At 38.8% G+C, this 22466-nt stretch overlaps 1 protein-coding gene across 5 annotated transcripts; it reads left to right on the forward strand.

Annotated features, from left to right (window-relative positions):
- Positions 1 to 1393: 1393 nt before the first annotated feature.
- Positions 1394 to 22152, forward strand: ccdc57 (coiled-coil domain containing 57). 5 transcript variants are annotated; one of them, XM_053639262.1, is made up of 22 exons: positions 1396 to 2013; positions 2508 to 2572; positions 2827 to 2916; positions 3331 to 3790; positions 4031 to 4139; positions 5664 to 5765; positions 5872 to 6029; positions 6118 to 6192; positions 6451 to 6651; positions 7177 to 7335; positions 9891 to 10053; positions 10295 to 10414; positions 13884 to 14070; positions 15488 to 15679; positions 15882 to 15982; positions 16155 to 16355; positions 16464 to 16520; positions 16663 to 16882; positions 17459 to 17589; positions 17872 to 17991; positions 18099 to 18285; positions 21585 to 22151. In XM_053639262.1, exons 4-22 carry the CDS (start codon positions 3393 to 3395, stop codon positions 21758 to 21760), a joined length of 3057 nt encoding a protein of 1018 aa, XP_053495237.1. In that variant the 5' UTR covers positions 1396 to 2013; positions 2508 to 2572; positions 2827 to 2916; positions 3331 to 3392; the 3' UTR covers positions 21761 to 22151. The 5 variants fall into 5 exon arrangements, with proteins under 5 accessions (XP_053495240.1, XP_053495239.1, XP_053495237.1 ...); XM_053639261.1 differs by having other exon boundaries at positions 1396 to 1959; XM_053639265.1 differs by lacking the exons at positions 18099 to 18285; positions 21585 to 22151 and adding an exon at positions 17743 to 17771 and having other exon boundaries at positions 1394 to 1959; positions 17872 to 17973.
- Positions 22153 to 22466: the final 314 nt, after the last annotated feature.

Here is a 22466-nt window from a genome sequence, read left to right on the forward strand (position 1 = left end):
TGGTTTCCAATACAAATAACATTACAAATAATCAGCAAACCATTAAAAACATTACCATTATTGGTCCTTAATGGTATCCACTAGACACACCAATAGAAAGAAAGAAATTACAAGAAGAGACCCACAGGGGCCGTTACAATTTCAGGTGTTTGGTGTGTGTGTGTGTGTGTGTGTGTGTTTTTACAGTAAATATACATACATATTGGGCACACAGTGGCTTAGTGGTTCGCCTCACACCTCCAGGATTGGGGGTTCGATTCCCGCCGCTGCCCTGTGCGTGTGTGTGGAGTTTGCATGTTCGCCCTGTGCAGCTCGGGTTTCCTCCAGGTACTCTGGTTTCCTCCCCCAGTCCAAAGACAAGCGTGGTAGGCTGATTGGCATGTCCAAAGTGCCCATAGTGTATAAATGGGTGTGTGAATGTGTATGTGATTGTGCCCTGCGATGGATTGGCACCCCATGCTCCTTGGGATAAGCTCCAGGTTCCCCACGACCCAGTAGGATAAGCGGTATAGAAAATGGATGGATGGATTTACACACACAAAAAAAGAAAAACTATATATAAGCATATAATGTTGTGTGTGTGTGTGTGTGTGTGTGTGTGTGTGTGTTTTTGTGTGTTTGTGTGTTTGTGTTGAGGTGTTACTGCTGGCCTCTGGGGGAGGTTTGTGTGTTCCTCTGTGTTTCATTGTGTGAACTGCTGAGATGTGGTGGTGAGCTGTAAAAATGTAGAATACAGAAAAGACAGAAAAGTTTTGTCTAGCTTTCCACCATAGCACTTGTTTTGACTCTTTTATATGCACTAAGTTTAGTTTCAAGAAGGGAAAAGCTACTCTAATGTGTTTATGCTTCAGTTATTCTGTCAGCAATACTAATAGTAAATGTGAATATGGTATATGATAGCTCTAAGTGTCACCTTTCATTAGTGCCTAAAATTATGACTGTATGTTAAAGCATTCAAGAGTAGTAGCCTTTTCCACATCCTAGGTATGTGTCCATGGTTACCAAGGATCCTTTGGAGTCTCCAAAAGGTGATTTTGGAAAATATCTGGACATATCCTTAGAAAACATGTGTAAAATATTACTTTTCTGTGGTATTGTTATCAAATTTGAATTTGGACTAGGTAAGGGTTCATGTTGTGGTCCCATTGTGTTTTCCAGATAATAGCTCCCTGATGTAGTCATCTGCAGGCATCTATATGCAAAATAATTAAGTTAATTTTTTTTTTTTAATCAGGCAGAAAAATATATTTATATACATCTTTTTAATGCAATTCGAAGTAATGTTAACTACAAGAATACGTTTTCATGAAATAGCCATAGTTGGGCCGAGAATGAGAAAAGAAAATGTATAGAAAGTGGCAATGAGCTGTTTGAGAGCACAGAGAGTCAACTCTTATTTGTGAACCAAATGAACTGACTCACTGGAAAGAGTCGGAACAACGACCGCTGGTTTTCAGGTTTCTATTTCGTCACGTGCCTTTTGTTTTGCTCGGGAAATAGGCGTCACTGTGCTACAGCCTGCCAGGGAACGTCACTGTGAACACAGGACCAGGAATGTTTGAGTCATGCTGGGTCAGCTGAGGATAAACCTGCAATGTGATAATGCACTAATTTGCATCCCTGACTAAAATCCGACTCATTATGATATGGCTATTTCCATTTCAATAACTATTGGACATCTTATTAGAGACCTGGTACACAGGTCGTGGTTTCTAATCCTTCTGTTCTTGAAGGTTGTACAATTATTCATACAATTGTAAGTAGTACCATCCATAGGCGCACGTTAATATGTCGGTTCACAGAAAAACAAACAAGACACAATCCCGGTTGTACAAACGCGGAACTCCTCATCTCGACTAGAAGTTTCACACGGAATTTCCTTCCGGCGAACCTCTAGGTCTGCTGTTCCTATAGGAACGAAACTGACGGAGTGCACACAAAGCTGTTGTAGAATAAATGGTAATTGTGTCTTTTTCTTTCCCCAGCTACCTTCGGCAGCCTTTGTGGTTTGTGGTAAATTTCCCATTTTTGTGCACAATATACAATACAGGAATGTCTCGGTTTATCTGGCTCACGCGGTGTTGTGTATCATGAGCTCGGCTAGAAGGATGGCAAATAGTCCGTAGCGAAAATCAACATGTGTTAATATTAAATGTAAATAATTTAAATATTGTTCACTCAGTAATGTTTACGAGTAACTCTTATAAATACCTCAATGTTTAGCAATAATGCGGCTGCTAGCGTTAACTATGAATTAGAGTCGTATGAAATGTAGTTGCTATCAGGTGTCCTGGTTCAAGCAGGTTAGCTAACTCCAACCACATACACTTAGCTAACTAATGCCAATATCAGTACAATATCATGGTATATAGGTTCCTGGTACATAGGTTTGAACAGGAACATAGGTTCCTGTTAAAAATGAACCAAAATACTAGGTCCTTGTTAAAGTTGGAGCAAGAATAGTATGTCTCTTATGGTTTGCTTAAGACAACTGCTTTCTCTTGTAGATGACTTGTGGAAAATAAACACACAGTTTGAGTTCACCCAGAAAGAAAGTGCTAAAGGCTCAAAGGTATGGAAATAAACGTTGAAGCACTTTAAAACTGTATTTCATTGTGTACAATTACTTCTATGAACCCCATTCAGCAACTCAGACAACCACTGGATATATATTGTCTCTACTTTTGATAAAAGTGTGTATATATATATATAATTTACACTTTTTAAACATGACTGTGCATTTTAATGCTTTAAAGCCCTTTAAGCTTTTCAACAACACAGTCAGTTTCAAGTAGGAAATCTAATAGAAATGTGCTTCTTTCCTAGTGCACAGAATGCCGTTGGATGTTCAGTACATCAACAGAGAGACCGAAGTACTCTAAAAGCCTATAAATGTCATTTCATGATCATTTGTGTGTGAGTGGTTGTTTTCTTTTTTGGTTACATGTAACCAATTTATCAAAATTCACAATTTAGAATTCTAATTAGACATATTTGTTTTTTTTGTTTTTTTTAAATCTGTTCATCTGCTGTTGCATGATTTAAAAACCTAATCAGATTTGCTTTGCCTTCAATGTAAAAGCACTTAAGCAAAGTAATGAATTATTGGCACGTTGCTGTCCTCATGAGGGAAAACATGGCTACTAGAAGCTGTATGATACAAGAAATTGTCTGTGGATATGCCATTGTTACAAAAATCACAGATATGATACCATTAAAGTGATTGCTTTTGAATTATTCAGTGCTTTTAAACCCATGGTATATGAATTATTTGTTCCTTTAATGCTTTGTCGATTGCGTCATTACTTCACAATGCTCATATATTTACAGATTTCAGGTTTACACATTGAGGGCAGTTTGAACCACGTCCTGATGTTCAGCCTTTAAAAGCCATGCAGGACAGTGAGGATCTTGAGGCCCAGTTAGCTTCTAAGGAGAGGGAATGGAAAGAGCTTCAGGCCTTGCGTATTCAGCAGCTGGAGACTGCACTGTCTGAGGCCACCAGTGAGCTTTCCACCCAGGGAGAGCACTTCCTGCGTTTGCGGGATGATTTCCAGTACAATCTGCGTGTGCTGGAGGAGCGGGACCGAGAGCTGGAGCGCTACGATGCGATGGCTGTCCGTGTCCAGACTGAAGACAGTGCCCGGCAGACAGAGCTCAGTGAGCTGAGGATCCAGCTAGCCAAACTGCAGGATGCCCTGGGAGAAGGAAAAAAGCAATACGAAGATTTGCAGGCTCAGTATCAGAAGAGGGGAGTAGAGCACCGGATACAGATGGAGAGAGTGTACAGGTTAAAGAGTGTTTTATCAGGAACCATCATGATTTAAATTTTGATAAAGGGCTGCAGTTCAATACCACTGAATTTTGCAAACAGCTAAGGAGTGCTATTACACTAATACATTTATAGTAATTGAAATGTCACTGTGGAAATGATAAGCATTCCTAGTTATCCAAAGTGCTAGATAGTCTACGTCTGAATCAGGGATATTACATCGAGAATCCCCGCTTCAATAACAATTTTGTTTTGCAGTCTGAAGGAGGGTGAGATTCAGACACTCAGAGAAGAGAACGAGACACTGAGACGTGATCTCCAACTGCGAATCCAGGCATCAGATGGGGAGTTGGCACTACAAAAACAGGTACCCTGTCCAATCTGTCAGAAATCCTGTCTGTTACAAAGAAGCACAGTATACAAAGTGTCTTACTGTGGTGCATTTGAATTGGCAAAGTATTGTAAGAAAAAATTATGAGGTTGTCAAAGATCTCAATGAAGAATAATTATTGCAGCATGGCAGTGACACAGTACACGAAGCACTTCAGGTTCCTCGGGGTCAAAGTGAACCCCGAACAATATCAGCACAGACATTTTATACCGTATTTCAAACCAGGTTTTCTGTACGTAATGTAAATGAACTTTCACTCTAAATGTAAATTAAGGATAGCGTTCAATGTGATCACTTTCCGTTCTCACAGTACTGATGTCGTTACAGGTGTGACTCCCAAATGGTGAGGTGATAGGATTATTGAGACTGTCTTTCTGAATGATAATTACGGTCACGTAACCCTTTGTTCAGGGATGGTTCTTGATGTCCCACTGCCGCTCCCATGCTATAACTGAGTGAATGTCACTTTAGGTGGTATTATACACATATTGCTGAGACTGAGGTAAATTGATAAGTCAGCCTTTTTCAGGGATGAGCTTCTTCCAACAACTACCTTGGAGTGGAAGCTGTTTAGAGGCAGTCTGTAATTTCTTACAGCATTTAGCCTAGATGGTGATGTTTTTGTAGGCTTATTCACTTGTCAACACGTCAACAAAGCTATTGATTTGATTTAAGAGAAACAATAATAAAGTCTGTAGCTGTATTATTTAGTCTACATTTAGCCCCCTCCCATAAATCTGCTTGCCATTGTGTGGTATTTAAACTAACATTTTTGACCTGGAGGTACCTCGTCTGACCCTATTTCTGGGTCTCAGTGGGTTTTATCCCCAGAGGATTCTCACGTTGCAACGTAACATGAGAAGCTGATGAGGGACTAAACATTAGATGGTTTTGTTGAGTAAAAGGCCATACCCTGTGTTATTCATACCGAGAATAGGTGTTGTGTTATTCATTTCAATGCAGTCGCCTTTGACATTTGCTTGTTGAGCTGGGATCAGCTGAGTTGTACTCACCAGCTGCGTTTTTAACATGTCAGTAGTGTCTGTTGCCACAGTAGTTCATTTAGATACTGAGTGGCTAATGAACAGAATGGCATACTAACACTAAAATAATAAACCGGTCCTTGATGAAGTTTGCAATTGGATGTGTCTGCTTGGGCACCTGATTATTTTTTGTAGTGTATCATGCATAGCACTCAACATAGTCTTGAGTATTTTTATTTACTTATAAATAATTTCGAAACCTTCTTTATATAAGCTTCTACACACGTCAGTTGACTATCTTAGACAATTTAAAAGAGGGAAATCTAATATACCAGATCTAAATGAATTCCACATACATTATATAAGATCTTTTGTAACTGCCTCTGACATATGTGTGAGTGAGCAGCTTTTTCCTGTTTGTTCGAAACAGATGTGCTGCAAGTGTACAGCCCTGAGTGACGTTATAGTAAGTTGTGCAAGTGCATGACAGCTCGTGTCCTTTTGTACTTAATGACAGGAAATGTTAGCAGACTTCGACAGCGAGATGCGAAAACGGGAACACGAGTTCACCCTGAGACTGGATGAGATGCGTAACGTTGTGCTGTCTCATGAGCTCAAGGTGAAATCTAATGAAACATGAATCACAAGCCAAAAACAGTCTAAAGCTGTGTTTTCTGTAAGTTTATTGTGTTTAGATGACTGTAAGTGGATTGCTTATTTAACAGGTGCAGCTTCTGAATAAAGAGTTGGATGTTCATGCCAAAGGCCGTAACGAGGCTGTCGAGGCACTGCAGCTGTCTGAGCACCTCTGTCAACAAGCACAGAAAGAGATCCTTCAAAGAGACTGGGATCTCAGGAACACATCTGCAGTCAAAGACTCAAAGTGCTTATTCCATACAGCATATCTGTCTTATTTCTCATTTAACTAAGTTTTCACTCACTGACATTACGTGTCTTTTTTTTTTTTTTAGGATACAAGAGCTTGAGGAAAAAATGACCCAAATGAAGGCTAAACATAAAAAAGAAGAAGAAGTCAGCAACAGGAAGTAACAATTTAGTGCTGAATAACTTGTTAATGGATTTATAATTAAATACATAAAAAAGATATTAACAATAAATGTAAAAAAAAATGCATGGAATATACAGGATTTACCTTACACAACCTCCCAATTTAATCAGCACATATACATAGGTTGTGAACTTTACTGTGATATATGGACTATAAATAACTGGTGCACTTCAGGCTAGGGTTATTTGGCTGCTGTGAAGTGACTAGTGCTATGTTGTGTGGCTGCTCATTCCAGGCATGCAGAGTTGGAGCGCAGGGTCCGAGAGAGAGAAATGGCTCTGGAGGCCATGAAGGAGGCTCACGTCTCTGACCTGCAGGAGGAGAAAAAGAAAGCCACACATGTCCAGATGCAGCTGGACAGCCTGATCCTGGAGCAGGAGAGGAGAGATAAAAAACATGCAGATGAGATGTCGCACAGAGAGCAGCAGATCCAGGAGTAAAACACACACACACACACACACACACACACACACACATACACACATGCGTGCATGTTGATTACTTCTGCTAATGTAAGAACACAAAACATGAACTGGCCCAGAAGTGATACAAAACACACACAGATCATATATCCACTGTAACAAGATATATTTAGGACTAATAAGTTGTTTTTTTGTTCTCTCAGGGAAAGTCACATGCTCTTTTCTGTGAGCATAGAAAGCCTTTCTGTATCTCTGATATTGGCTCCTCAAACATGACTTGTTTAATTAAACTTGTAACAAAACTGTTATTTGGTTAGGTGTATAATGATTTATTTAGATACAGTTATTGCTCAGTCACTATTAATAATTAACTCTGTCCATTATTATTTTCTTTAATTCAGACCATAATTTAATTATGGACCATAAATATAGACCATCATTTTAATTTAACCTATGGGAGTTCTACTTGCAGCAGTAACATGAGAGGGAATATTAATCTGTCACATTATCATAATAATAGATCTCTTGTTGACCTAAAGGCTCTTTGCGCAGCTAGAGAAAACACAGGCCAGCTGGGATGCTTACATCACACAGGTCTCTAAAGAAACAGTTGCCAAGGACACGGAGCTGCTGTCTGCGTTGGACAGACAGGCCAAAATCAGAGCAGAGCTGGAGAAATGTAAAGAGGATTCAGAGAGGTAGGTGCTTACCAGTAATCACAGTGATCAGTGATAAGAGTTTATATTTACTTTAAACCTGTTGCTAAGTTACTGCATGTTGCACCCATATGAATTCATATGAGAAAAATATATTTGAAGTATATTCCCATTGATTTAAAAAAAAAAAAAAATAGTACACCTGGGTGAATAGGAACAGGAAATTGTTCAGCCATGACTTCCTGTTTCACAGGGGTATAAATATGAGGTCACACATAGGCAAAATTCCCTTAGTCATTCATAACAGTGGGTTAGACCAAGGAATATAGCTGTGATTTGCAGCAAAAGGTTGTTGAGCTTCACAAAATCGGAAGTGGCTATAAGAAAATAGCACAAGCATTGAAAATGCCCATTTCCACCATCAGGACAATAATTAAGAAGGTCCAGTCAATTGGAAATGTTATGAATCAACCTGGAAGAGGGCGCGTGTCTATATTGTCTCAATGCACTGTGAAGAGGATGGTTCAAGTGGCCAAAAAATCTCCAAGGATCACAGCTGGAGAATTGCAGAAGTTAGTTGCATCTTGGGGTCAGAAAGTCTCCAAAACTACAATCCGATGTCACCTACATCACCACAAGTTGATTCGAAGGGTTTCATGAAAAAAGCCTCTACGCTCATCCAAAACAAACTCCAGTGTCTTCAGTTTGCCAGACACTACTGGAACTTCAAATGGGATCGGGTTTTATGGTCAGATGAAACCAAAATAGAGCTTTTTGGCAATAAACACCAGAGGTGGTTTTGGCGCACAGAGAGGTAGCCATATGGGAAAAGTACCCCATGCCTATGGTTAAATATGGTGGTGGCTCTTGTTTTGGGGCTGTTTTTCTGCCAGAGGACCTGGACATTTTGTTAGGATACATGGCATCATGGACACAGATATTAAATGAAAACCTGACTGCCTCTGCCAGAAAGCCCAAAATGGGCCATGGTTGTTGGATCTTCCAGCAGGACAATGATCCAAAACATGCATCAAAATCAGCACAAAAATGGTTTACTGACCACAAAATCAAGGTCCTACCATGGCCATCCCAGTCCCCTGACATGAAACCCATAGAAAACCTGTGGGGTGAACTGAAGAGGAGAGTCCACCAGCGTGGACCTCAAAATGTGAAGGATCTGGAGAGATTCTGTATGGAGGAATGATCTCAGATCCCTTGCCATGTATTCTCCAACCTCATCGGGCATTATAGGAGAAGACTCAGAGCTGTTATCTTGGCAAAGGGAGGTAGCACAAAGTATTGACTAAAATGGTGCCAATAATTGTGGCACACCTATTTTTAACAAACATATATTTTTTTGGATTTTTTTTGTGTGTTGTGTTGTTTAATATCCCTGAGAGCAGAGTATTTTTGTGAATTCTTTGAACAAAAGATCAAAAGGTTAAACAGTAAGGACAGTTTTCCACAGCCTTCTTTGCTCATATTTCTATCTAAATTTATTTATTTAACCTTTATTTTACCGATTAATGCTCTGATGTAAATGAGACTTGAACACAAGACCGACACAGCTGTAGTTCTTTCCAGATTATTTTGGACTTAAGTATAAAAACTTCCTCGATATCTGAACTTTGTTCAGTTTCCTTAGTATGTTGTTTCTGTTGTAAATGCAAGATTTAAACTAATTGAAATGTAACAGTCCTTTAAACGTCTAATATTTCAGTGAAACTTGTGATGAAGTAATAATAATTACTTTTGGAATGTTTTTTTTGTGAGTGTCAGTCAGTAAGGGGTTGTAAAGAGTTGACTTTAATAAGATAAGATAAGATAAACTTTATTGCTCCCACACTGAGGAAATTCCCTTGTTACAGCAGCTCAATTACACAAAAAACAGATAGGAAAGAATACACAATAAATAGGAATAGAATTGAAAAAAAATGTCTAAGAAGATATATACAATAGGAATAGAAAAATAAGAATAAAAGTAGTAAAAAATAATAATAATGGTAATATATACACTATGAACATCTTAATGTATGTACAGATGAATACATATATGAATATATACAGATGAGTAACACCTTGTTTATATAAATAAGTGGATAAATGGATTATTGCACAGTTGACATTAGAGTGTGAGCAACAAATAATAATAAATAAATAAATGTTCATATTGCAGAATTTTTTTGTGAATGTGTAGGTTGATGATGCTGCTAGGTTGATAAGGTCAGATTAAGTCATTAAAAGATGACCATCCAAGAGCAACAGATGTCATGTACAGTATGTTTGCAGCTAATGGGAAAATGTCTTGAAATAGTCCTGGAAAATGCTTTTCTAAAAACAGTGGAAAGCTGTACTATGTGTAACTTAATACGTTTATAGCATTTGGCAGACACCCTTATCCAGAGCCACTTGCATTCATCTCACTTATACACATGAGCAGTTGAGGGTTAAGGGCCTTGCTTAAGGGCCCAGCAGTGGCAGCTTGGGGGTGCTGGGATTTGAACTCACAACCTTCCAGTCAGAAGTCCACCGTCTTAACCACTGAGCTACAACTGCCCCTTTAGAGCTTTAATATAGATAACGTGTGTTGGACTCAGGTATAAGCAGCAGTTGGCCAATGCTGCTCAGAGGGAACAGGCTCTGGAGCAGAAGCGTGTGCAGTTGGAGCTGGACTGGGAGCGGCGCTGTGAGGATGTACGTGCTGAACACTACCTCAGGAGTGAGGAGCTTATCCACGGGCTGACCCAGTCCAGAGAAAAGGTGCGTTACTTACACTTAAATACAGACAAGCTAAAATATCACTCCAGAAATCAACCAAGTCATGAGAGGCATTAGAGGTAGTCAGTGAGCTTGACCAAGTACATACAAAGATAATTACATGTCACATTTCAGCAGAGGGCTCCACAAACATGAAAAGGATCATGTAAATAAAAAATCTGAAAAAAAGTAATCTGTGACTGATTTTATGATAGTATTAATGATTTGAACTATATGTCCTCAGGTAAATGCTGAATTGATGGAGAAGGAGCAAGAGCTGCAGGAAACAGTGGCTTTGCTAAGGAGCGTGACCATAGAGAGAGACCAGGCTCTGCGTGGACTTACCTCAAACACAGCTTCTCAGGTTAGACCGCAAAAATGACACAAATTGAGTGATAAATATATATATATATATATATATATATATATATATATATATATATATATATATATATAATATAAAATTATTATTATTATAATTGTTATTATTATTTTTTTCTATAAAGTACTACAAGTGTTTGATTTCCATTCATTCAATAAAACCTCACTTCACACTCAGAGTAGTAGATCTTTCATCACTAGAATACATAACCCTGGCCACAGGACGGGGTGAGATCACAACTAATCATGGTGATGCCAGCACATTCAGCAGAGGCATTGAGATCCCTGAGTTATCTTCTCTCTGATTTGCTTTGTAGGTCATTTTATCATGTAACATTTAAAGGCCTTTAAGTAGCATGTCAGCATAGGATGCTGTGACAGTATCAGAATGCTTCACTCAAAGTTCAAGGTGCCTCTTGTGGGAGTATTTTAGGAAAGGCTACATGTATCCATTCATTCTGAACAGCTGAATCTGACAACATTCACCTGAGACTCAAATATATTTGTCACATATATTATCCAACTGCACAGATGACCCAACCGTGACCCGAATGGGATCTTGGTGTACTGTGGTGCACTTTTGTATTGCGTATAACTTTACACAGTTCCCTGCCAGCCAACAGACCATGAAAAAGTCATAGAAGTATCTTGAGGTAACCAAAGGTGAATGCTGTCTTAATGTGTGGACATCTTTTTTTTAATTCCATAATTATGAGCATTCATTAGGGATACTTCCTGATTGCATGAAAGTTTGCTCTTAAGATTATTATTTATATACATACCATGGTTAAAAATAATTACTGCCAACAGAATGATACTGAATAGAAAAGGGCTGAAAATGTCATTGGTCACGAGAGTATTCAAATGTAAGGCTGAAAAAGTATACAGGTGCATTTTAATATCGTGGAAAAGTTCTTTTTTTCTGCAATTTAATTCAAAAAGTGGAACTTTCATATATTCTAGGTTCATTACACATAAAGTGAAATATTTAAAGCCTTTTTTGTTTTAATCTTGATGATTATGGCTTACAGCTCATGGAAATCAAAAATCCAGTATCTCAAAATATTAGAATAAAGAATTTATAATACAGAAATGTTGACCTTCTGAAAAGTACGATAATTTATGCACTCAATATCTTGTCGGGGCTTTAATCCTTTTGCACGAATTACTGTATCAATGTGGCGTGGCATGGAGGCAATCAGCCTGTGGCACTGCTGAGGTGTTATGGAAGCTCGTCTGTATTGTTGGGTCTGGTGTCTCTCAGATTCTTTATGGGGTTCAGGTCAGGCGAGTTGGCTGGCCAATCAAGCACAGTAATACCATGGTCAGAAAACCAGTTACTAGTAGTTTTGGCACTGTGGGCAGGTGCCAAGTCCTACTGGAAAAGGAAATCGACATCTTAGTAAAGCTTGTCAGCAGATGAAAGCATGAAGTGCTCTAAAATCTCCTGGTAGATGCTGCATTGATTGTCGACTTAAGAAAACACAGTGGACCAACACCAGCAAATGACAAATCATTACCCCAAATCATCACTGTCTGAGGAAACTTCACACTGGACTTCAAGCAACTTGGATTCTGTGCCTCTCCACTCTTCCTCCAGACTCTGGGACCTTGATTTCCAAATGAAATAAATTAGCTGATTAGAGCTCTTCTCAGGTCGACATTGCTGTATTATAAATTTTTTATTCTAATATTTTTGAGATACTGGATTTTTCCGGTATCTCATTTCCATGAGCTGTAAGCCATAATCAAGATTAAAGCAAAAAAAAAAAAGGCTTGAAATATTTCACTTTATGTGTAATGAATCTAAATGAAATATATGAGCGTTCCACCTTTGAATTAAATTATGAAAAAAAGAAAAATATCCACCATATTAATTTTTTTTTTTAGATGCATCTGTACAAGTAGGACGATCCTAAAGAGATTTAGGTGTCTCCATCTAGTGGCAGCTAAGCACTTAGCATCATTAGGGTTTTTACATGTCAGTTGGATGTGTACGGTTAATATTTTGTCTACAGAAAGTTTTGCTTTACTCACTTTGTTGCTTATAAGCTTATCATTTAATAGCATCAGTTTCTTTTTATCAAACTTTCTGCCAGTGTTAGTCGTAACTTCTTTTAACCATCATTATATGTTTTTTGCATTGCATGAAAGTTCCCATTCTTGGAGGGTGAGTGTATGTATTTCCTCTGCAGCATGTGCAGTTATCTGTAGAGCAGCTGAATTATATATCTCAGCTGACACACAGCCTTCTTCTACTAGGCTTAGTGTCACTATCCTTGCCACTCATTGAGGCCCCTATCATGGAAACCTTTATTGTAATTGGTTTATTATAATAAAGGAGATTAATATAGGTTGTAAACATTCTTAAAGTTTACAAATGTATCACTTATGCCCCAGTCCATAAGAGCAATATTTTTTCAAGCTCAGAACAACAAGCAGGTCAGCCCCACCCATTCTCTTTACAGCATATTAGCCTTACCCATTCACATTATAGCCAGTTAACCCCACCTATTCTGTCTCTAGCACTTATTACAATAAAAGATAGGAAGACATTGTGCTGTTCTTGACTGTCAGGTAACAAACATGTCTCTATATAAAAACTTCCAAAGGACCTAAACATTCAAAAGGAGTGCCTGAAGTTTTTTTTTTTCTGACTTATGATTATTTGGTATGAACATAGCTAGTTAGCTTCTGAAGCTGAGCAGGGTTGAGCCTGGCCAGTACCTGGATGGGAGACCAGTTTTCCTGGGGAAAACCAAGGTTGCTGCTGGAAGTGGTATTAGTGGGGCCAGCAGGGGGTGCTCACCCTGCGGTCTGTGTGGGGCCTAATGCCTCAGTATTGTGACTGGGATACTATACTGTAAAAACAGTGCCGTCTTTCGATTGAGATGTTAAATAGGTCCTGACTCTCTGTGGTCATTAAAAATCCTAGAACACTTATAGTAGAAGAGTAGGGTTATTTCCTGATGTCCTGGTGAAATTCCCCCATTGGCCCTTCTCTATCATGACCCCTAATGATCCCCATCCCTGAATTGGCTACATCACTCTCTCCTCTCCACTAATAGCTGGTGTGTGGTGGGCGTTCTAGCGCACTATGGCTGCCGTCGCATCATCCAGGTGGATGCTACACATTGGTGGTGGTTGATGAGGACCGCTACCCCAATACTTTGTAAAGCGCTTTGAGTGTCTAGAAAAGCACAATATAAATGTAACTAACTAACTAAATGTAAAAATTTATTATGGATTTGAGGGAAAAGGATTAAGTAAACAATGAAGGATATGGGGCCTTTAAGTTATGGTCAGCTTCTAGCTGTTACTGGCTGTGGTAATCAAAATAGAATTTTTTTGATCTATTTGCACTAGCAGCACTGTTTGGGGACATTACCTGCAAAATCCACTCTGTTTTGCTACTCTGTTGAATAGTCTGTGATGTTTCTTTTTCCCCTTAGGTAATTGGAGTGGAAAGCAGCAGTTTTCCTTCAGAGGAGATCCGGCGGCTCCAGCAGCAGAACAGCAGCCTGCGGGAGGTGGTAACTGAGATGAGGAGACAAATGGAGACTCTCAGCACAGAAGTAGCCCTACCTCAGAATCCAATGACAACTCAGCACAGTGACCCTATACCCTCCTCCACTGCAGGTACTAATTATAGCACTGTCATTTATGGCAGTGCATCTTAAAAGACTCCATGCTTTGCACATTTTTGTGATTACATTGTTCAAAGGTCTGTGACGCAACAGGCCTATGTCAAAGAATGTCAACCAATGTAGTAACTATTGTAATAGTCAGTATGTTTACATGGACAACAATAATCCAGTATTAACCCGATTAAGACAATACTCTGATTAAGAAACTACCATGTAAACAGCAATTTTTTTTATTACCTTAATCCGATTAAAGTCATACTTGAAGTAAACACTAATCGAATCAAGACATATGGAGTACTCCTTGAACTCCTGTTATCAATGTGCATCACAGACATGTAAACACCTTAATCACACTATTAACGTCGTGTGGGAGTTTTCACCGCGTTTTGCTACAGGACACGTACACACACGGCAGCGCTCAACTGTCTGACGGCAAACAAGAGAGCACGGCTGCGTCTGAAGCCACGTACTTACCTGCTATATAGTAGGCGGAATACATGTATATGGTAGGCGAGATACATGTGTTTTTCGGCTACTATATAGTAGGTACGTACCCGGTTTGGGACGCAGCCCACAGCTTCAAGCAGTCATCTATTTGCACGTATAGCATGACAAATAATTAACTGCACTTGAAGCTTTCGTAAAATAAAAACACCCAAAACTGTATACGGTACCATAAGGAACAAGAACTCTATGTTAATACATGAAATTCTGGCGGGAACGTCAGATTACGTGGCGCACGTAATGACGTGTGACGTTAATCGATCTATGTTCTATAACATGTAAAACATAAAAGGAATATTCTAAAAGCGACTCATGTAAACACCTTAATCACAATATTATCTTATTCAGAATAAGGTAATTAATAAGATTATTGCTGTCTATGTAAACGTAGTCATTTATATTTAGTGCGGTAGTCTAGCTTCTAGGTACCATTTTCATTGTCTGCTTAGTCATTTTGTTGCAAAAATATAACTGACCACAGCAGATTAGAAGCTTATGAGATATAAAGCGCGGATGAACAGCAGTTGGAAATGAGATGCTTGTTTTGCCCACATCTATTTCTCTTCTCGAGCAATGATTTGGTATGCTGAACAGCCAATCAAATAATTCTTTCTCTTACAGGTATTTAATGCCATTTTGTCATGCTTAATCAGTCAAATAGGAATTAGTAATTAGTAGTAACTGACAGTTGGCTTGCAGTGTCAAGGTCTCATCACACTTAACTAAATTAGCATATAAATAGACTTTTTAAAGTGAGTTAGAACAGAGCAAAAACAATATGAGAGCATGTGTTTCCTAGACCAAGAATCGACAACCACTGATTTAGAGGTTGTTGTGCGAGTTGTGTATTCTTTATAGTCATTAGCCTCATTCTGTTATTTGAAACTGTTCATTTGTTATGACAGGAATTACAGAATACAACCAGGCACTAGAAGAGGAACTAAAAAACCTGAAGGCTAAATGTAGACGTCTTGAAGATCAATTAGAAGAAGCGTCTAAGACAACCAATCGCATTCCCACTTCTACAAGTGTGCTTCCTGTTTCCCCTGATAATGCCTACCTTCAAAACCACATCAGATCCCTTAATGAAACTATAGGTGAATTTGACTAGTTCATTCATTCATTATTGTCCGTTAACTGAATTTGTATTTATTTCAAAGACTATGACTAGTTCTGTAAATATAAAGTTTAAAAAAAACAACAACTCATGAAATCATTTGAGAACAATGCTGAGCAGAACTGTTTTGGCATAAACATGCTGTTCTAAGCTGTTTATTTATTTATTTTATGTGGGGGCAGGTGGACTGCGAGCTGAAAAAGTAGCCAGCGCTGCTGCTTTGAAGAAACAGGAAGTGAGGCTGGCCCACTTGGAATCAATTGTGACTCAACTCACACAGCAGGTAATAAAACCAGGCTATAATTTTCACTCTGTTTGAACTGGGTCCCTTTCCAACTGCTACCAACCACATTAATAGATTGTAAGTTGTCTAATTTATTCTAAATGACCAGGCCTTTATTGAGTGGAATGACCAATATTTTGTATAGTCATGTCTGTGTTCTGTCGTCTTCTAGTGTCAATCAAGACAAATGGAGAACGAAGCACTACGATTAGAACTGGCAAATCAAAAAAGAGGAGCAGCAGCTGAAGAGGCAAGCTTGAAGCAGAGGTTGACTGCTGCAGAGATGCAGCTAGAGGAGGTGAAAAGAGAGGCAGAAGAGTACCAAAAAGGCAGCATTCTTCATAATCTGCAGACAGTTGCCCTGGGCAACCAGGTGGGCATGATGTCCAGAAGTGTGCATGTTAACATATTTTTAATAGAAGCTCAGAATCCTTACAAATATTGATGGGAGAAATGATTTAAATGTAGTGCCTTTGTGCAGGTGTCTGCACTGAAACTGGACATTGCAAGCAGGAGAGAGCCCATCATACTTACACAGGTAAAAACATTTCTTTTCTTTGGAGAATATAACAAAAAACAACAACACTGAATTAATTGTCATTTGTCATTTTCATGCAACTTTATGATAAGCATTGTTATGCCTGTGGTGCATGTTTTAATCTCACTTATTCCTTTTCTAGAGCGAGATGGTGAAGCAGCTTCAGGAGGAGAATCTCAGCCTGAGACAGCAGCTGCTGTTACAGGGTACCGGCAGAGGACACGATCTTGGCAGTCCCCGTCAGCTCCAAACCAAACTTAAGCAGGCAGCTCGTTTGATATCTCGCCTCAGCCAGGACAAACAGCAGCTCATTGAGATGGGCAACAGACTCAGGGCTCAGCTGATAGAGTCAGGGTTGGATGGTGAGTTTTGTTTGAACCACACGAAGTTTCTAATTATATGTAACAGGTATTATATTGTAAGTCATCTAAATACTCAAAATCTAAATATTTTCTAAAGAAATGATCCATTATATTCAGTAATTATGACATTCAGCCAGGTCGTCTTTATTTTGTTCTGTTATGTGTATTTATTGTCCTGCACTCGTCTTACACTTTTGTGTATTGTACTTTATGTTGTCTTGCATACTGTTCTGTGTTGCACCATGGTCCTGGAGAAATGACATTTCCTTCCAATGTATACAAGCTATATAGAAGAATGGCAATAAAAACCTGCCCGCTTAGCTTGACTTGACTTGACTTAATGTCTCACAATAATCCCCATACTCTCTGTTAACATAACACAAGTTAACAAAATAAATGCATATCTCTATAATACTACCCCACATCTTAATATCATATTACATTAATTACATGCAGTTTAAACTAGTGTTACACCAATAATCAATTCAATAATGTTTCAGCTACTGTGTATTCAATAAATAAAATAAGACTGTGACCTAGTATGTTAATAGTTATTGATTTTTTTTTTTCTGTCAGATTTGCAGCATTCTGAAACAAGGTCCAAACCTAGCCTTTGTGAGAAAGAAACCTCTAAAGATGAATCTGATGCCCAGCCACATGGTCGTTTATCTGCCCTGGAACAACTTCAGTACAAGCTTACCAATCAGGTGCACTAGACAGCAGGACACAAAAGCTTAGCTGTATAAACTTTAGTTCAAAAAACATTATACGTGCTTACTAAGCTTACTGTGCACATACATTGCATATTTCCATACAACATGACTGATTTAGTCATATTTCTTATGCAATGCTGTTATCAGTGAGGCCACTAGAGAGTGCCAGAAAAGAGGTGATTGAACTCTTTTATCAGATGTATTATTGCAAAAATTTCAATCTAATGCAATCCAGTAAATACACTATTGGTTATAATTTAGTTTCCCTCCATCCAGGAACTGCAGTATGCTCAGAGAGATCAGAGTAAGAAAAATCCCGTTACAATTCGTCCCCTGTCTGGGAGTGGTGCCAGTGACACCAACCCATGGGACCTGCCAACAAGAGTTAGAGTCCAGGTAACTAAAGATGCTTATTTTCACCATCATAAATGGCCTTACAAAGCTGATGCTTTTCACATGAGGCCTTTACTGGCTAAACATATTTTCTCTTTTCTCTCTTCTAGCATGGATTCAGTAAAGAGAACACTCCCCCTGTTCATTCTCAGTCCAAGGGCCCAGTTCATCAGGCCAACTCTCCTCAAACCCTGCTGTCCTCCGTGGGTACTGATGAGTCTCTGCAGGATGTGTGGAAGATGCTGGAGCATGGCTTGAGTCCCACAATGCTCACTCCTAGTAACAGTGAGGACCAAGGTGAATTTCTGTACTAACCCTGCCAGTAGCCATATACAGCCCCCTCCGAAAGTATTGGAATGGCAAGGCCAGTTCTTTTGTTTTTGCATTTCTCTGTAAATTCAGACAGAATGTATCTGTAGACTTCCGAATTAATTTTGCTGCTACCATCATGAGTTACATCATCAATAAAGATTAGTAAACCCATTCCAGAAGCAGCCATGCAAGCCCAGCCCATGACACTACCTCTACCATGCTTGACTGATGAGGTCATGTGTTTTGGATCATGGGCAGATGCTTTCTTTTCCTACACTTTGGCAGTTCCCTCACTTTGGTAGAGGTTAATCTTGGTTCCAGAACTTTTGTGGCTCATCTCTGTATTTCTTTGCAAATTCCAATCTGGCATTTTGATTCTTACTGCCGATGAGTGGTTTGCATCTTGTGGTATGACCTCTATATTTCTACTCTCAATGTCTTCTCTGGACGGTGCATTCTGATACCTTCACCTCTGCCCTGTGGAGGTTGTTGGTGATGTCACTGGCTGTTGTTTTTTTGTTTTTTTCTTTACAGCGCTCACAACATTTCTTTCATCGACTGCTGTTGTTTTCCTTGGCCGACCTGTGTGATATCTGGTTGTTAGTACAACAGTGGTTTCTTTCTTTTTCAGGACATTCCAAATTATTGTATTGGCTATATTGAAAATCTGATCTATCTTCCTTTTCTCAGCTTCAAAATTGCTTGCTTTTTTCCTCATAGGCATCTCTCTGGTCCTCATGTTGGTTTATCGTTTTTTTAACAACAAATTCATTTTTCACATGCAAAACCCAGGGCTCAAACCAAGAGTAGATATTCAGAGATTTTAATTGTTTAACCAATCAATTTAACAGGGCACACCTAATATTTAGTAATATTTTTGAATACTTGAAAAATGGGTGAGTTCAAACAAAAGGTGCTATTTTCGAAGTCTAAGTTCTAAGGAAACTAATGCTGAAATTCTGATCTATCGTTTCATATTCATCTTTTGATCTCAAACCCAAATGCCTTAAGTGTATAGCAAAATCAAAATAATTAGCCTTGCCATTCCAATAGTTTCGAAGGGGACTGTAAGTCAGTATGACTTATCTTTGAAGGTAATGAAATCCAGACTGACCTTTTATACAATATATGGCCAAAGGTTTGTGGACACCTCAGCAGTCACACCCATATGTGCTTTTTGAACATCCCATTCCAGATTTAGTCCCCCTTTGCTGTTATATTAACACTTTTCTGGGAAGGCTTTCCACTATATTTGGAACATGGCTGTGGGGATTTGCTCATTCAGCGCAGTCAGCATTGCAGTTCAACCTAAAGGTGTTCAGTGGGGATGAAGTCAGGGCTCTGTTCAGGCCACTCGAGTTCTTCCACTCCAGCGTTAGAAAACTATGTCTTCCTGGACTTTGCTTTGTGCACAGGGGCATTGTCATGCTGGAACAGGTTTGGGGCTCTTAGTTCCAGTGAAGGAAAATTGTACAGCTTACAATGACATCCTATACAGTTATGTGCTTCCAACTTTGTGGCAATAGTTTATGGAAGGTCTACATATGGGTGTGATGGTATGGTGTCCACAAACTTTTGACCTTATAGTGAACATTAAGTTCATATCCCTGATCATATCATACATAATTTCTAGAAAAAGTTCAATGATATTCTGACATGTGAGTATCAGTGGCTTTATAAATGTAGCCATCATTATTATAACACATTTAATCAGCCGGAGAGAACACGTTTTTCTGATTTCTTGATTCAGGACGTTTTTAATAGGGATAGATGTGCTAGATAAGTAAATATAGCAAGTAGCAGCATTCAAAAAAACAAGTGCAAGAATCTGCAGCATCTGCCTGCAAAACCATAAGGGTCTGTCTGTATGGGACTAAAATGATCAGACCATTGATCACAGACAGAATTGGTCAAAAGCATTAGGTAATTTGGTCTATAAATTTCTCACAATGAACAAAGACAAGAACAAATTTGCATCATTCAGTGTATCTAGGCAAATGTCCAGTATTTCTGTGGAACAAAAAATCATACTGCCCCAAACCTCAAGGACAATTGACAGAGCTTGCCCAATCTGTGGCATTGCACTCAACAGGCCAGAGTGCACCTTTTTCATCACATCATGCCATTCTATGAATTAGCATGAATTATAAAAATTGACTTTCCTCCAGGAGAGATATATGCAACTTAAGACCATGAAGTTTTGCATATCTTTATTATTTATTTGTTACCTACTGAGTGTAATCTTAATGCCCTGTATTACAACACAGTCATTATCAGTTACACGACTGTACAGCGTGATCAGAGGCTTTATACTGGCTTAGCACTGAACTGGGTAGTGTGGAGGCAGGTGTGCTGACTGTTGTCAGGAAAATGGCAGTGATTAGTGCTCTTAAATAGACTGAGGACGACATATCATGGAAGAAAATGTATGGCACGTAGAAGACTTTAAACACTGAAACTGGTTAATGTAAGGAAAAATGAAGAGTATGTCGAAGATCTCAAAGAAGAATAACTTTATTACAGCCTGGCAGTGACAAAGTACATGAAGCACTTCGGGGTTGTTGGAGTCAAAGTGAACCCCGAATGATATCAACACACACATTTTATACTGTTCACATACAGAAAACCTGGTTTGAGTGTAAATAAAGTTTCATTCTAAATGTAAATTAAGGATAGCATTTGATGTGATCACTTTCTGTTCTCACAGTAAGGATGTTGTTACAGGTGTGACCCCAAATGGTGAGGTGATGGGATTATCGAGACAGATGTCTTTCTGAATACTAATTATGGTCACGTAGCCCTTTGTTCAGGGATGGTTCTTGATGTCCCACTGCCACTCCCATGCTATAACTGTGTGAATGTCACTTTAGGTGGTATTATACACACATTGCTGAGACCCAGATCAATTGTCCCTTTGATAATTCTGCCTTTTTGGGGAACAAGCTTATCCTAAGCAGTTCGGGGTGGAATCTGCTGAGAGGCAGTCTATAATTTCTTACACTATATTGGGCTAGAAATTGTAAGACAATAAACAGTCAAAACATCCTGAATCCTATTGACTTCACAGTTCTCAGTACCCTTCTGAACCTGTTTTCAACACCAAGATCATATTTCAAAAGACAAACACATTGTATAGCATATGGAGTCCTAAAATGCAGCTCATATTCAGTATGATAACTTTATATGCAGAGCTACACAGCAGCACAACATTTTTTGTGACCTTATGTCATGATGCCTTGTGTGGGCTTCCTCTGAATAACTTACAGATACTGTTCCCGTTTCAGCCAGAGCCGAAGAGCACAGAAACACGCCACGTCCCGGATTACCAGTTAGGGTTCAGGGCCTGAAAGCAGCGATCCAGGAAAGAAAGAAACAAGCCAGAACTACATCTGAACATGGTAAAAAGGCCAGGCCTGCTGGTAAAGCAATCAATATTCGAAATTACAACATTAAAGACTGAAACTAAGCAGGTACAAAATGTGCCATCTCAACAACATTTTGAAATTAATATTTAACAAACCCGATTTTAATGATTTGCCATCACATGGACCATGTTAAATTACAACTTCATATAAAGCAGATATCACATACATGTTGAAATGTGAAATCAGTAGCCTCTCCTTAACTCTAAATGAGGGTTACACATATGCACATACTGTAAATGGTACTTAAGATCACCATTATTATATAAATACTGCACTGGGGAAACCATGGAAATTGAACAAGAACATCTGTAAGTTTTCAGATAAGATTGTTTTGGCTAAGCAATGTGAAGTCATTGAAAATGAAATATTTTGGTAATGATAAAATATTTTTATACTCAATAACTGTGTCCTGTCATTGTATTTTATCTGCACAATATACACCTACTTATATCTTTACCTTTCTTACACCAACATTCATTAGCCCTTTTATCAGGTCAACCTATGCTATATAGTAGGTGCGCTTGTATACGGTGACTGACTGTTGCTCAGCAGTAAGTATATATATGCAGTTTGTCAGCACCTGTCTCTTGGAAAAGGGCCACTATTAACCAGATATTATATATGTAGTGCACAGGAGTGATACTGACATGGTAGTGAGTGTAGCACACTTGTTTCTCACTGGCTGCTTTATTAGACACATGCCGTTAGGTGTACACGCTTAAAGGCTTCTTTCCTTTTATC

This window comes from Ictalurus furcatus, chromosome 13, assembly GCF_023375685.1.
Source record: "Ictalurus furcatus strain D&B chromosome 13, Billie_1.0, whole genome shotgun sequence".
NCBI lineage: Eukaryota > Metazoa > Chordata > Actinopteri > Siluriformes > Ictaluridae > Ictalurus > Ictalurus furcatus.